Here is a 14,204-nt window from a genome sequence, read left to right on the forward strand (position 1 = left end):
AGAAAGCAGAAATTAAAGATGAAGTATTTTAAGGCCAAACCATTTTTAAATGTGGCGTAACAATATTAATACCATACATACAATTCATGCCGTATGCATTTCAAAGTGCTTTCACATTCATTGTTTCATTTGCTTCTTATAATAACCCTGTAGGACAAGTATAATTAATTCCATTTCACCACTGAGGCTCAAAAGGTAATGTGACTCCCCCAGAGACAATTCATCTACATGTATGATGAACTCTCTGTGTGCCAGGTGCTGTACTAGGGATTCAGCATACATTATTTAACATTTGCATTAACACTAGGAAATAGACACATATCCCCATTTTACAGATCAATAAACTGAGTCCTCAAAGTTAAGGGACCTGCCCAAAGCCACACAGACAGAAAACAGCACAACTGAGATTTGAACTAAATCTTCCTGAACGCAGGTCCTACCTATTAATTATACTCATTTTACCCATTTTTACCTCAGTGACTAAAAAGTGATTGTAGTTGACAAGGCACTACTGTTAAAAGAAAAAAATATATTTTCTGCTATGGAAAGATAGTTTATTTTCCCTATAAGAACCTAAAATAAAAACAGTGTCTACAGATATGGTGGTAAAGAATACACTCATTTGTTAGAGATGAGAAAACTGTCCCAGGAAGGTTATATGATAGGCGTGCTTAAAATATTGATATTTTCCAGGGTAGCTGTCTTCCCATGGCTCCATACTAGCCTCCAGGTTGCCCACAGTTTTTTCTGGGTTCTGTAATTCTCTATAAGAGTTTTGCACAGTCTCGTGTATCCATCGGATAGTCAGAAAAATGCTAGCTGGTTTACCAGTTGCATTAAAATGCTATTTCCCAACGCTCCCTCCCCCGCAACCATTTCTTTTATTTTAATTCAACTACTGGCTCAATATATATTTAGTAAGCATATGTGATGTTCTTACATTATAATGGTTTGGTGCAGGAGTTTCAAATTTGAGACCTTTTGCAAAACTTGGCAACTGGAACATACTGGAACAGGAATTACTGAAGTCTCTCTTCGAAACCAGATGCGACGGGATAGTGTATGCATTGGCTGCAGGATATTTAGAAATGATGGTGTCTAATCGGGCACGCTGTGAAGGGAAAACCAAAGGAATCAGCATTGTCACATACTCTTGTGACTCTGAGGGGCAGGTGTTCAAAAAGATGATACCCAGTGCCAGGTCTACAAGCTTTTTATAAGAGATGAAACTCCAGCAGGTAACAATGATGATAAACTGACCTCAGACTTTGAGGACTTGCTCTGGGGAAAAGCAAGTTCAGACCTGTAATAACTTCTGTAAACTAACTCAAATTATTCATCTTGTGTTTGGAACTTGGCAAAAATAATTTTGCCATAAATGCATTCCACCCAATCCCATTTCAGGCTACTTGCACTTGACTCATCAGCTATTGGGTAATTTATATGATGGGAAACTTTAGACTGTTTTTCCTTCAATGTAGGCTTTTCTTCTGAGTAAAACCTCTTGCTTCTAAGGTTAAATAACCTGAATCACCTAAATAACAAGTTTGCTTCGAATGTCTTAAAGGTACAAAGCCCCACAGGACGTACTATCCACCCATGTCTCCTAACGCTGCTGAATTACTGATTTCATAAAACTCTACATCAATCTGTAGAGTTTTTGCTGTTTTAACCATCAATCCAACTCCTTGCAAGAAGCCATGGCAAACTATTTTCAGTTAAAAAAACAAAAGCAAACAGAATCAATATTTGCAAAATGATTTGGGACAAAAGCCATAGAAACTAGGCGATAACATCACTTTACCCTAGGATAGCATGGCAAGCATTGGCATCTGATAAAGCAAAAATATTCTTAATATTTTAGGGTGGTTAAAAGCTTGAGAACATTGTCATCCTTAGCTTGATAAGGGTCAATAATGACACAAGCACAGAAAGTGGGGGAGGTTATGGGAAGGCATTAGCTGCCCTCACCCCCACTTCACTCTGTGCTTGGGGGGTTCTCCACACCTGCTTGTGGAACACTAACGGCATATGAGTGCGCACCCCCAGAAGCAAGAGTGTTCTCTGGAGTCCCTGCTGTTTAGAGTCTCACCTGGGCTAAGGATAAATCGATTTTCCAGAAGTCAAGTCACCCCAGCCTGGTACTTGACCAACCTCCAATTTTTGCAAATGGGGAGTTAATGCCAAAGTTGGTTTGTTCCTTGAGTGTTCAACTCAAGATTATCCCCACCTTGATTATCCCCACCTTACAGGTGAGGAAACACAAGTTTCTGAGGAGTAATTGGTGGAACCAAACTACTCTGTGATGTGGATCAGAGATCCCATTCAAAAGAGGAATGGCCTACAGGGTAATAATAAGAGGTGTTTTCATTTACAAGATGAGCAGCTAATAAATGACTTGGGAGGTTTTTTTGTTCAAGAAGAATCACTGTTCTCTTCCGCCTGGGCACACCTTTGCAGTCTCTCTCTCTTCTCTCTCCCCTCCCTTCCCTCTCCTCTCCTCTTCTCTCTCTGTCTCTCTGCCTCTCTCTCTCTGTCTCTCAACTTCCGTAGAGGAAGCACGGCAAGCTCAAACCTTCCTCAGTGGTGCCATTTGTCTGTCCTGAGTCACACCCAGCAGAGCGGGCAAGCCCGTTTACTGCAGCACCATTTCTCAAAGTGTCTTCTAGTTCTCCAAGGTTGTCTTGGGGGTGGGACAGAAGCAGGCAGAGTTGTCGCCTCAAATAAATTAAAGAAGTCTCAAATGCCACGTTCCATGTGTAAGACTGCTAATACGCATTAGCATAGTCAATGCTCTGAGAAGTTCCACATTCAAGAAACCCTGTCTGGCTTTATTTAACCAGTCTTTCCCAGACTTACTCCATCACAAAATCTTTTTGGTCTAAATGCCTATTAACATACTTTTTCGGGGGAAATTCTTTAAAAAAAAAAAAAAAAAAACCCATCTGAGGCAACGTTCCAAAACATGGTAATGGAATTAGTCCCAGAGGGCAGCTCAAGTAACACACCCTCCCCACCCTTCCCCACCCTTGACTTTCTTTTAATGGCCAGACCTGTGGCCTCCAACCTGGCCACAAGCTGGCATTTTTGAACCCCATCCAGCACATGCGTGCTTTTCCTGAGCCACCCCTGGTGCCACGCAAATATAGAAAGAGCATGAACGTCTCCTGCCACATGCCACAATGAACTTCCTAGTCAGTCCTATGAATAATTCGGAGCAAAGATTTAGAATACATTAATGAAGCTCTTCATATTACTTGGACTTAGAGAGATGACAGGTTCTCTCAAGGGCTGGGTGTAGTTTTTCCAACAGTCACCAGGAAGTTTCTAAAATTTATAGATCCTCAGAGGTTTGATCAGCTGCACCCACACCACTTCTGGTCATGCCGGTGTCAGTGAAGCAGGCCTTGCTCTGATCGGGACTGTGTTTCATTCCCTCAAAGTCCTGGCATCTGGAAGTATAAGAGATGCTAACTGTGAAGGTCCTAAAGAGGGGTGGCAGTTTCCACCTCATATCCAGGTCAGGAAGCAACCAGGTGAGACGTGGGGGATGTCTCCAGGCAGGCCTCTGTCAACTCCTCACAGCCACTGCCCAAGAGCACAAGAACTTAAGTGCTTATAATCATAAATATGACTTCCCAGCCCCTCAAAGATGGGGAGACAGCCTGAGCAACATCACGTCTGCCTTCTTTTGGGCTTGGTCTGAATTTTTAAGAGAACCAAAAGGCTTGATGTGACTCTGTCACCCCCAGGCCTCCCCTCATGGCCGCTCCCCGCAGGCCACCCAACCTCATCACACGTAAAACCTCATGAGGAATTGATCGTGTGCTCTGATTCAGACCCTTTTGGCACCAGGCAGGGATGGGCAGTGCCACTCTTTGGCAAAGACGTTCTCAGAGAGAAAACCTAGGTGTTGTAGGAAGTATTGTTTGTGACTCAGGTGGTAACAATCATAATATTTACCATGTTTATAATGCTCTGCAGTTTCAAAGAGTATTTCACTCATTGCAACGTTAATTTCCCCAGCGCCTCCAGGGAGTCTCCACTTTTATGAGGCAACTAGGACACAGAGGGTGACGTGCTTGAGGTCACATCGAGAATCCGCAGCTGAGTCAGGATTAGGCCTTAAGTCTTGGCTCCGGTGCCGCCACATGGTGACACGGCATTTCTTTGCCAATTGCTTCTGAGCCTCTTTCCTTGCGAGGTTTAGGGCAGAAAAATAGGTAGAGGTGTGGTTGTTTTGTGAAATCACTGAGGGCATGTGCAACCTCCAATTTTTGCAAATGGGGAGTTAATGCCAAAGTTGGTTTGTTCCTTGAGTGTTCAACTCTGCCCAACTCAAAGAATTCCTGTATGTGACTGTATTCGGTGTGTCTTAAATGGTCCGTGTGTGTGAAATCTAAATCAATCCCACTGTCAGGTACCATCATACTTCTGCGCAACAGGTTATTATAACTTTAAAGGGACAAGATGGCACACGTGTTCTGTGAACCGAGTCCGGCTTTGCTTTCTTTTTCACTTTCCTGCCTCTGCTGGATTTTCCTCTGTTTGACTCTTTCCCCTCACTGAAGCTATTTTTCTTGCCAATTTATAAATATTCAAATAAAGACAATCCTTGCCCAAGTCTGGCCATTGGCACTTCCGACAGCTGCCTGACTGTGAGGGGTCACCTGGAGGTAAAGATCCACATCTTCCAAACAAGAGAAATGGAGAGGAGAGAAGATCACTAATTTCAGACCCACTGAAACTGGGCCCAACAGATTTCTCAGTGGTTTGAATAACCCTAATGTGAACTATCACATTAGGGTGAGAGCAGGAAGAGCAACCTCTTTTCCTGATAGGCTTAAAAGTCTCAGGAAAACATTGGCTCATCTACTCCATGATGATAAAATTGGTTTTGGACGATCAGGTTCTGAATATTCTCTGAGCTTCTTGTCCCGTTCTGGAGATGCGTAGTGGTAGAAAAAAAATTACATAAAGACCCAGGATTCCATTTACTGGCATGGAATTTGAGGAGGCGGTTACTTTCTTAATTGGAACCACAGGTCTTTGGAAGAGAAAGAACCAGATGTCCAGTACAAGGTTATGCAATGAAGGAAGTGAGTTACCGATCAGTTAATGCTCTTACTTAAGACAAGGGGTTCTTACCATAGAGGGGAAAGTGCATGTCCCTTTCTTAGACAGTGAGACACTGTTGGACACTGGAGATTGGTGGATGACATTGTAGAACCCAGGACCTGGGACATCATCCTGGAAGGGAAGAGAACGAGGCATCACCAATACATTAGATTCCATTGTGTTTTGCTGCCATGGACACTAAGCCTCAGTGTAACTCTCCAGGACAGATACCACCTCCAGTCTACCTGCACCACCTCCAGCCTGCCTGTACCACCTCCAATCTGCCTGCACCAACTCCAGCCTGCTTATATCACGTCCAATCTACCTGCACCACCTCCAGCCTGCCTATACCACCTCCAGTCTACCTGCACCACCTCCAGCCTGCCTGTACCACCTCCAGCCTGCCCAGTTACTATCTCAGTGACCAAGTGCAGAGGCTGGAATTCTAACCTGGGTCTGGGCCCCCCAAGTCCTTGCTCTTTCTATTCTGCCCTACTGCATTCCAGAAGAATGCTGTAATTTGTTATGTTTTCATGACTGTAGAGAAATGAGCATAAAATGGGCTGCTAAGTATGGCTGATGCGCCAGTCTATGCATATTTATGGGTTAAGCCGAACCCTCAGTGAGGGAAGGTGACCGATTTCACATTAACCGCACCCCACCTGACTCAGCTTCCTCCTCAGCCTTTCAGAAGAGAGATCAGGGAGTGTTTCTGTTTATAGAGCAAAATGAAACAAAAACAACCTTCATTCCAAACAAGACTATTTCTTACTCTCAGACAAAGCGAGGCCGACTCATGGGGCTCAGGTGCTAAATGATGCGGGTCTATGAGCATGAGCGAGGACTAAACAGAAGCCTGGGTTCTAAGCTCATTTCTGCTGTCACAGTTAATTGTGCTTTCATCTCATTTCCCATGCTATTTACTGGGGGGAAGTAAATGTTGACAGAGGTTGGCCAAGCAAGTGGCATGAAATGCTAAGGATGCGCCTGTCTCAAGAGCTTTCTGGGCAACTGCTGGTACCAGCAACTTTTCCTTTCTTTTCTTTTTTTAAAGATCTATTTATTTATGCATACATCAACTGGGGTACAGGCCAGTGATGCAGGGAGTGACAGGATTCACCACATACAGATTGGGGAGCCGGCAGATCTACTGAAATACACTGCTGAGGGGAGCAGGAGAGGTCCGCTGAGCCATGTGGGTCAGCTCCCTGACCGGGGATCAAACTTGTGCTGCAGTGACTGTCTGTAGCTTCATAGTGCTGACGCTCCACCCCTTGCACTACCAGAGGGCACTCCCCTGCCCCGTCCCCCTCCCAGCAGCTTTTCAAAGATAGTTTCAGCTAATTCTCCCAAAGGGGGAGACACTGAAGCATGTGGAGATCAATCTGCCCAAGGGCCCCCTTGCTATAAGAGCTAGTACCTGAGTTCAGAGCTAAGTTCATGGTGTCCACGAGCATTTTGCAGAGGGGCATATTGTCAGGCCCTTTTCAGGGACAGTGAGGCCCAGAGACACTGGAGCCATAACTAGTGAACGGTGAGGCCAGATATACCCCCAGCAGCCTGAGCTCTCTAGAGAGCATCCCCCAGGCCCCAGGCCCTTGCTGCCCTCACCATCCTTACGCCCTCCCTGGGGGCAGAAAGAAAGCTGAAGGCACATCAGGACATTCAAGGATGGCCTGAGCAGTGTGTGATTATGGTTTACTATAAGGAATGGAATCATCAAGGCTATGAATAGGTTCTTCTGAGCTGAGTTTTAAAAGCAGTGACTGCTTTGAGCCTTGTTCTGCAGCAGGTGGGGGTGGGTGCGCTGGCTCCCCATGTAGGTGATGATGATCTCCAGTGGGTCGAGGGGGCACTGACTGCAGGGAGAGTGAGGCAGGTGTGAGGGGTGCAGCAGAACCAGGTGCACCAGCACCTCAGGATGAGTTCAGAAAAGCCCTGGCCATGGGTGCAGGTTCAAGAGCCTCTGGGGAAACAAGTAAGAGGCATTTCTAGGGGGCTGATGGCAAGGCCAGGATATATTTACTGAGAGGTCCCTGTGAGCCAGGCACTGTTCTGAGTTCCTGACATGCACTAAGCCATGTCATTTTATTTATTTTTTAAAGGTTTATTTTATTTATTTATGTATACAATAACTGGGGTCTATGCCAGAGGTGCAAGGGGTGGGGGCGTGAGAGGATTCGCCAGAGACAGAGTGGGGAGCAGAACAGGCAGATCCACTGAAATACACTGCTGAGGGGAGCAGCGGGGGGGTCAGGAAAGGTCTACTACACCATGTGGGTAGCTCCCTGGCCAGGGATCGAACTCATGCCGCAGTGGCTGGTGATAGATAGCTTGATAATGCTGAGACTTTAACCCCTGTGCCATCAGGGAGGCCCTGTAATTCCCATTTTAAAGACAGCAGACAGGCCCTAAGCGATAAGGTCACATAACCGGTAAGAGTGAGAGCCAGAACTTGAACCCAGAAAAGTCATCCCTTACTACTAAACCAAAATATCTCTCTAAAGAGACTGTGTAAAACAGACCCCACTGAGTTATGAGTCGGGTATTGCGATCAACTAAGAAACCCTGTGCAAGTTACCTCTCTAGACCTCATTTTTAAATGGAAGATTGGTACCAAATACTCTGAGTGCCTTTAAGCTTCCAGATTGCCTAAATTGAGGGAAAGCTGAAGCAGGATATATAAGAGTGATTCTTCCAGGACAAGTATCTCTAGCCCTAGCTTATCACCACACTCTCAACACTACCATCAATTCCCAAGAACTTTCTGGACACTGATGTGTGTAAAGACACACACAGGCTGCCAGGCGAAATACAGACCTGCAAGTCTGCTCCATCTAACCCGGTCCCATTAAATCTGAATTTCAGAGAAATCACAAACAACTATTTGAGTATAGGTATATCCCACTCAATATTTGGGATATACTTACACTCTAATAGCTGTGCCTTGTTGTTGTTGTTTTCTTAATCACCCTGGGCCTCACTCCTGCCTCTGCCAACCTGCAAAGAGGCTGGGGGAGGGGGGCAGTGAGACCTGTGGTTTCAAACTGCGCTCCCCACTACCATGACTAACTCAGAGAAGGGGTCAGAACTGGCAGCGGCTGCTAACAGCAGCTCCCTTGCTCTTTACCTGCTCCACCCCGGTGACAGAAGCAGAAAGGGCCCCTCAGCCGGCCAGGCGCTTGGATGTCTCCGAAGCCCTTCTCCCTCCCTGGACAGATTCTGGGACTTGCTCCTCACAAAGCTGCCTCCCTCATTTCCTCTTTGCCCTCCACCTTCTCCCCAAAGCCCCCCACTCTATTTACTTGAGTCTGGTGTCAGTGTTCCCCCCAGTTGAAAAGGGAGGCAGTGAGGGCATTTCAAGCAAGAAAACATGGCTTTTTTTCTCAGGACGGAGGAGGAAGACAGAAACCAGAGGTTCCCGGGAGCCCTAAGGAGCACCCAGGAAAACCAGAGAGATGCTATTGAAGAGGTTGTTTCTTAGTCTCCCAGCTGGAGCGCAGGCATGGGCAGAGCAAAGGCAGCTGAGACAGTGTCCGCCTGAGCAGGTGAGATGGGGGATGAGACCTCTGTGCGTCGCTGGCCTGGCTGGCTTGGAAACATGGGCGCACAGAGAAGTCAGGCCTGCGTTTCAAAGTCCTCCTCAAAACCGGTGCCACGGGCCTCTTTCTCAGAGCTCGCCTCTCTCTTAGATCTGGGATCACATTAGCAGCCCTTGATGTCTCCCGAGTGGAATATGAGCAAAAATTCTATTTCCCCAGCACATACTGTTACCCTCTGGGGCCAGGGCCCAGGCTGAGGCCCGAGAACACAGGCTCAGCTCGTCACAGCTCTGAGTGTAGGTGATGGGTCGGGGCAGACCAGCACGACGGAGCAGGGGGGGTGAGATGGGTTCCTGCGAGGCTTGCCTTGGGGCTAATGTGCAGTCCACTTTTGAGGGGCTTGGGGTTGGGAAGGGACGACAGTGACAGCTGCCTGAGGAGTCCTGGGCGGGTGAAGATGAGACAGGCAACTGCGGAAAATCGTGTCCAGCAGAAAGCAGTTAAGGGCATGAGAAGGGCTGTGGGGCTCAGAGGAGGGGGTGCTCACTTCCACCCCGGGAAGGCCTGGGGACCAGGAGCTGCTGCCTGCGTTTGTCGCCACAACCTGACTACGCAAGTTCCCTGGCCTCTCCGTGTCACAGGTCTTTATCCGGAGAGTAGGGATAATGATGGGACTTAGCTTGCAGGGTTATTATGGGGATTAAGTGAGTTATTGCAGGCAAAGCCCTTCAAGGGGTGCCCAGCATGCCGTCAGTGCCAGCGACACATCCTGCAGACCCTTAGAAGGGGAGCTGTCGACTGACTCCAAAGTCTTCCAGAGCCCCCAGAGCAGGTTCAGGTACGCAGCAGGGGGCACACTTGGGGTAATTATCCCCTTGAACATCGTGGTTTCTGCAAATGGAACTTCCTTTCATTTAAATACCCTGACATATAAAATATTCCCAGTACAATGCCTTATCAAGTTAATAAGAGAGTGGTATTAATTTTGTGCGATTTCATCACAAATTAAAGACCAGCCTGCGTACCAGTGGCAGGCAGATGGGCTGTCAGGCTGGGCATGGCATGGACGTGTGGCTTTCCGTTGTGCCAGCTCACGCTTTCCAAGCCAGCAGGGGCCAACCAGGTCCAGGACCATAGACCAGAACCCTGGCAAGGGCCTACCTATTAAAACACCCTTATTTTTAAGAGGAGGAAACGGAGACCCAAAGGCAATGAACGAGTTCTGTAGTGTCACACAGCTTGGGGGACAGTGGCCACAATCGGGGTGAAATGGGGACACGGAAGGTGGGGGAGACAGCGTTCATCTGCTACTGGGCTGTGCTCTGTCCTGGGTCAGGCGTGTCTCGTCACGTCCCCGGAGTCACCAGCATGTCTGTAAATAATTGTAAAATGTTCATCTCTAGCAGCCAGAACTGCCAGTCCAGACAGTGCGTTCTGTGACAGGCCTCTGGAGCCCAGTAGTCAGCTTCTTACGAGCCAAGCCCTGAATCCCCCACAAAGTCAGACTGACAAGGGGTAGCAATTCTCTGTGAAGATGTGCTAAGTGGGTCACAGACCCAAGGTTAGAACACAACCAGGTTATGAGATCAGGCTCAGGGTGTGGACAACTCGTGTTTTAAGAAGGGAGGCGAGGCTGGAGTTTTTAAATGTTTTTAATTTGTATTGCCTCACTAAATTATTGGGTGATGTTAAGTAAGATCTTTAACTTCTCAATGCCCATCTCCCTCAGGAAAAAAATGAGAATAATAAGCATGAAATAACAATTCTTTCCAATTTTATAGCTTGAGGAAACCTCAAAAATGGTATAACCAACTGTTAAATTTCATCTGAGGGAACGGAAGCCCTGAATAGGGACGAAAGACCCACAGCTACGAACAAAGCAGGACACTGGGAGCCTGATTTACCTGTCCCGGGCCCTGTCCGCAAAATCCATACTTATTTACAATGCTCCCCACTACTTGGATGAACGTTTTCATGTCGTCAGAGCGATACCACCCATTTGAGAAGCGTGAGTCATATGGGCTGCCTATAGTGTTGGCTGGTGGCCACTTTGGTTCTTTCACCAGAAAAAAGTTCTGAAAAACAAGAGTTGACAGTGCTAACTTTAAAAGCCAGCCCATTCGGGTTCTGGAACTGGATCAGGCAGAATGGAACCCACACATGAGCTGACCTCCTGCTCCACCTTGGCTTGGTCAGTTTGGCCGAAGCCCTTCCAGGAACTCAGCGACTTTCACAGATGAGCTGTGTAGCTTTGTAGGCCACAAAGGGAGGCGTGGTGCAGTGTATGGAAGGAGCGTGAGGCTTTGGCGTGAGCTCCAGCTGGGTCTGAGGGCTAATTCTTGCAATGCTGAGTCAGCAAATATTTATATAGGGCCTCTTAAGCCCAAACCCTGTGCTGTAGGCCGTGGGTGGGTCATTTCACTTCCCTAAGCCTCGGTTTCCTCTTCTGTGGAATTAAGATAATAAGCCCTTCCCTTCAGCATTGTTCTGAGGATTAGATGGGGTCTAATAGTGATTTCACACACCGTAGAGGTCAGTCAGTGATGGCTGCTATTAATTTTATTGGCATCTGAGATGCCAATACCCTAGAGATGGACAATATGGTATCACTAAATTGACAAGTGAGAGATCAGACAGAAAAGAAACAGTTAAAATTAGAGAAAGAAGAGAGAAAACTCCTGAGCAAACAGCTTATTTATCATCGTTGGGGGCAAAACTACAAGTAATTAAAGAACAAGTTAGCATGAGTGCGTTTGCACGCCCACTGTCTGTCTTGTTTGTTTTCTTAGAAACCTAAAATGTCAGAGTGGAAGGAACCAAAGGTCAGCTTTCTTGTTTACCAAGGAGGAAACAGGAGGAGGGTCCAAGCACTTGCCTGGGACTCTTCACCCTCCGCACCTCACCTGCATCAGTGCATGGGGCTCCTCACGGCTCCCCACCACCCTTGCCAAACATTTTAGAATGCAGCAAAGGTGGCCGAGATAATAACTCCTCCAGAAGAACGTTATTCTGAAGGTCTTGGTGAAATGAATGAGGGCATGAAGATTTTAAAGATGCCTCTCAGGACATGCGTGAGTTGCTTCAGCCCCCTGCTGGTGGGAAGGGGAAGGACCGATCCCTGGACCTTTAGCTGGTGAAATCCCAAAAGTTAGGGTCACAGGTAGAACTTTGCAGATCAGAGAGGAAAAGAGACACAGGAATATTTGAAGAAGTATAGGTGAGGATGGGGGAAATATGAGGACAGTAATAACACATTGATAAAGGAGGTTTAAGGGGGGACTCATCACAAAGGTAATTTTTAATTTATTATACTTTTTTATTTTTCCTCTTAGGGCATTTGAAAAAAGGCTTGTTTATGTTATGAGTGCAGCTGGGGGCAGAAGAGAAAAGGGTTTTTAGCTTTTACAAGATACACCTGAGATTTTTGAATGTTTTATTTTCATAATAACTTTTAAAGTACATTTTTCCCTTAAATGTTTAGATTCAGTGTGGCACCGTAACTCTGGACATGGCTGTTTTACCCTGGAGCTTCAAAGCTCCCACCTATAATCCAGAGCAAGCTCTGGCTCCTGGGGCGACAGTGCCCTCTACTGGGTACAAGGGAAATTATACCAGGCAGAGAGTTCAGACTGAGAGAATCTCTAAGACAATCTTTACCTTTTTATAATAAAATCTCTTGGCTTGACTATTAAATCCTTTTTTTTCTGATCCTGGAATCTCCAAATTCTGACACTTAAAAGGAATGGAGGACTGTGTTGGATAGGCTGCAGTAAAACCTAAACAACAAAAGTTTAAATTAGCATGAAGAACTGACAGAGCTGTATTTTAAAATTTTAGTTTTTTTTAAAGATTTATTTATTTATGCATACAAAAACTGGGGTACAGGCCAGAGGTGGGGGGTGGGAGGATTCACAAGAGACAGAGTGGGGAGCAGAACAGTTGACTGAAATACACTGCTGAGGGGAGCAGCTGGCAAGGCAGGAGAGGTCTGCTGCGCCATGTGAGTAGCCCTTGGCCCCAGAACTCGTGCTGCAGTGGCTGCAGATAGCTTCGAAGATAGGCTGCATCTTAACCCCTTGTCCCATCAGGGAGACCCCTTAAAATTTTAGTTTAAATGGAATAGAAGAGAAACTTGCTTCTTGATGAGGAGATAAAATGGAAACCAGATTTTTAAACAAGTATTCTCCTTCTAGATAATGTATTGGTGGTTTTTTCCTCCTCCTCAGCTCTTAAATCAACGAGAGGATCACATTTCTAAAACATATTTTCCCAGGGAAGAGGAAAGGGAAGGTGTTCTAACCAAGCAGGGAGGGGACATAAAAATTATTCTGGAGCAGCCTGGAAAAGGAGGCAGGCACCAGGGCACAGAGCACAGCGCCATGAAGCTCCAGAGAGAGGGAGCCGCAGCTTGCTCTTACTTTGCTCACTTTTGTGCAAACCAAGTGTAAGTTCAGGTTTTGGCTTTGAGCAGACATGGGGCTAAAGAGAAGAAGGTTATCATTTATAGAAAATCAAGTTAAAATTGTATATGTCTGAGCTGTAATGTATAAATGATCTCTAGCCCCCTCCCCACACATGGGCGAATGTGCACAATTGTCAAGACTCCACAGCGGCGTCCATCGTACATCTGCACATGGGGTGATCACACACTCTGCTCTAGAATCTACTCCATTTTTCAATGCTTACTTGCTGACAGCTGCCCCACATCTGGGCAGCTGATGAGGTCAGATGCTCCCTCCTTTGGTGCTAGCGAGCAATGCAAACTGTGCCACCCCTGCCCTCACTCCAGCCCCAGCTCCTAATCACAATAAAAACTCAAGTCTATCTCCTTCCCCAGATGAGAAAGCGCACCCTGCTCTCCCCAGAAAAACTCATTCTGTGAGTAATAAACCCTTTCATTTCTCTTGATGTGTGGGTGGCATCATCCGTCTCAACATCCAAGCCACACTGGGGGTGGGAAGTCCATCCTAACTCAGTCACAATAATGAAATAAGAGGGAGAGAGCAATCTAGCCTAATTTTCCTGGGTTGAGGATGAAGCAAGTAAAAGAAGTGAAATGTAATTTTGGTTAGAAAACATTTGGAGATTTCAGTATATGGTATATTGATAATTTTCCTCCCTTTCCTGTCCCCCATTTAATTAGATGGATGGCTCTTGTAAAAATTGTTTTAAGGGAACTTAAAGAGCAAATCAGAAAGCAGAAGTAGACTCAAGGCTTCCTAGCTTGTTTCTAAATGCCTACATCTGGTGGAACGGAGAGTTCTACCAGAGGTGGTGAAGCAGCAGAGGTGGTGAAAAAGGGATCAGGGATGGGGGGGTGGTAATAGTTTTTAAAAAGGTAAAAGGCTAAGGATATTCTCCTTGGCTAAAGAGGAGGCTGACTTCTGGCTGTGGTGGAATGGGATTTATCAAAGCAATCTCTTGATGAGAACCACCCCAAAATTAGGATTTTAAAATACTCTGAATAATTAACTTTCATTTCCCACCAAAATGGAACTGGATTTGCTCTCCTAGATGGAAAAAAATGTTTAAAATGGACAAATT

The 14,204-nt window shown here is 46.2% G+C and overlaps 1 protein-coding gene across 4 annotated transcripts in view; it reads right to left on the reverse strand.

The window, feature by feature from the left end:
• STPG1 (sperm tail PG-rich repeat containing 1) overlaps window positions 1–14,204 on the reverse strand; it is a 47,605-nt gene that overhangs the window by 18,818 nt on the left and 14,583 nt on the right. For 2 of the 4 annotated variants that reach the window (XM_054690904.1, XM_054690905.1), the window contains exons 3-6: window positions 12,318–12,436; window positions 10,619–10,735; window positions 5,149–5,250; window positions 941–1,111 (exon numbers count right to left, since the gene is read on the reverse strand). In XM_054690904.1, the coding sequence (XP_054546879.1) occupies window positions 941–1,111; window positions 5,149–5,250; window positions 10,619–10,735; window positions 12,318–12,436 (509 nt within the window). The remainder of the gene's footprint in view (window positions 1–940; window positions 1,112–5,148; window positions 5,251–10,618; window positions 10,736–12,317; window positions 12,437–14,204) is intronic. The other 2 variants (XM_037498380.2, XM_037498382.2) reach the window with 2 other exon arrangements.

The sequence above is a fragment of the Talpa occidentalis genome, unplaced genomic scaffold, assembly GCF_014898055.3.
Source record: "Talpa occidentalis isolate TD23 unplaced genomic scaffold, MPIMG_talOcc4v2.1 talOcc4.9, whole genome shotgun sequence".
Classification (NCBI taxonomy): Eukaryota; Metazoa; Chordata; class Mammalia; order Eulipotyphla; family Talpidae; genus Talpa; species Talpa occidentalis.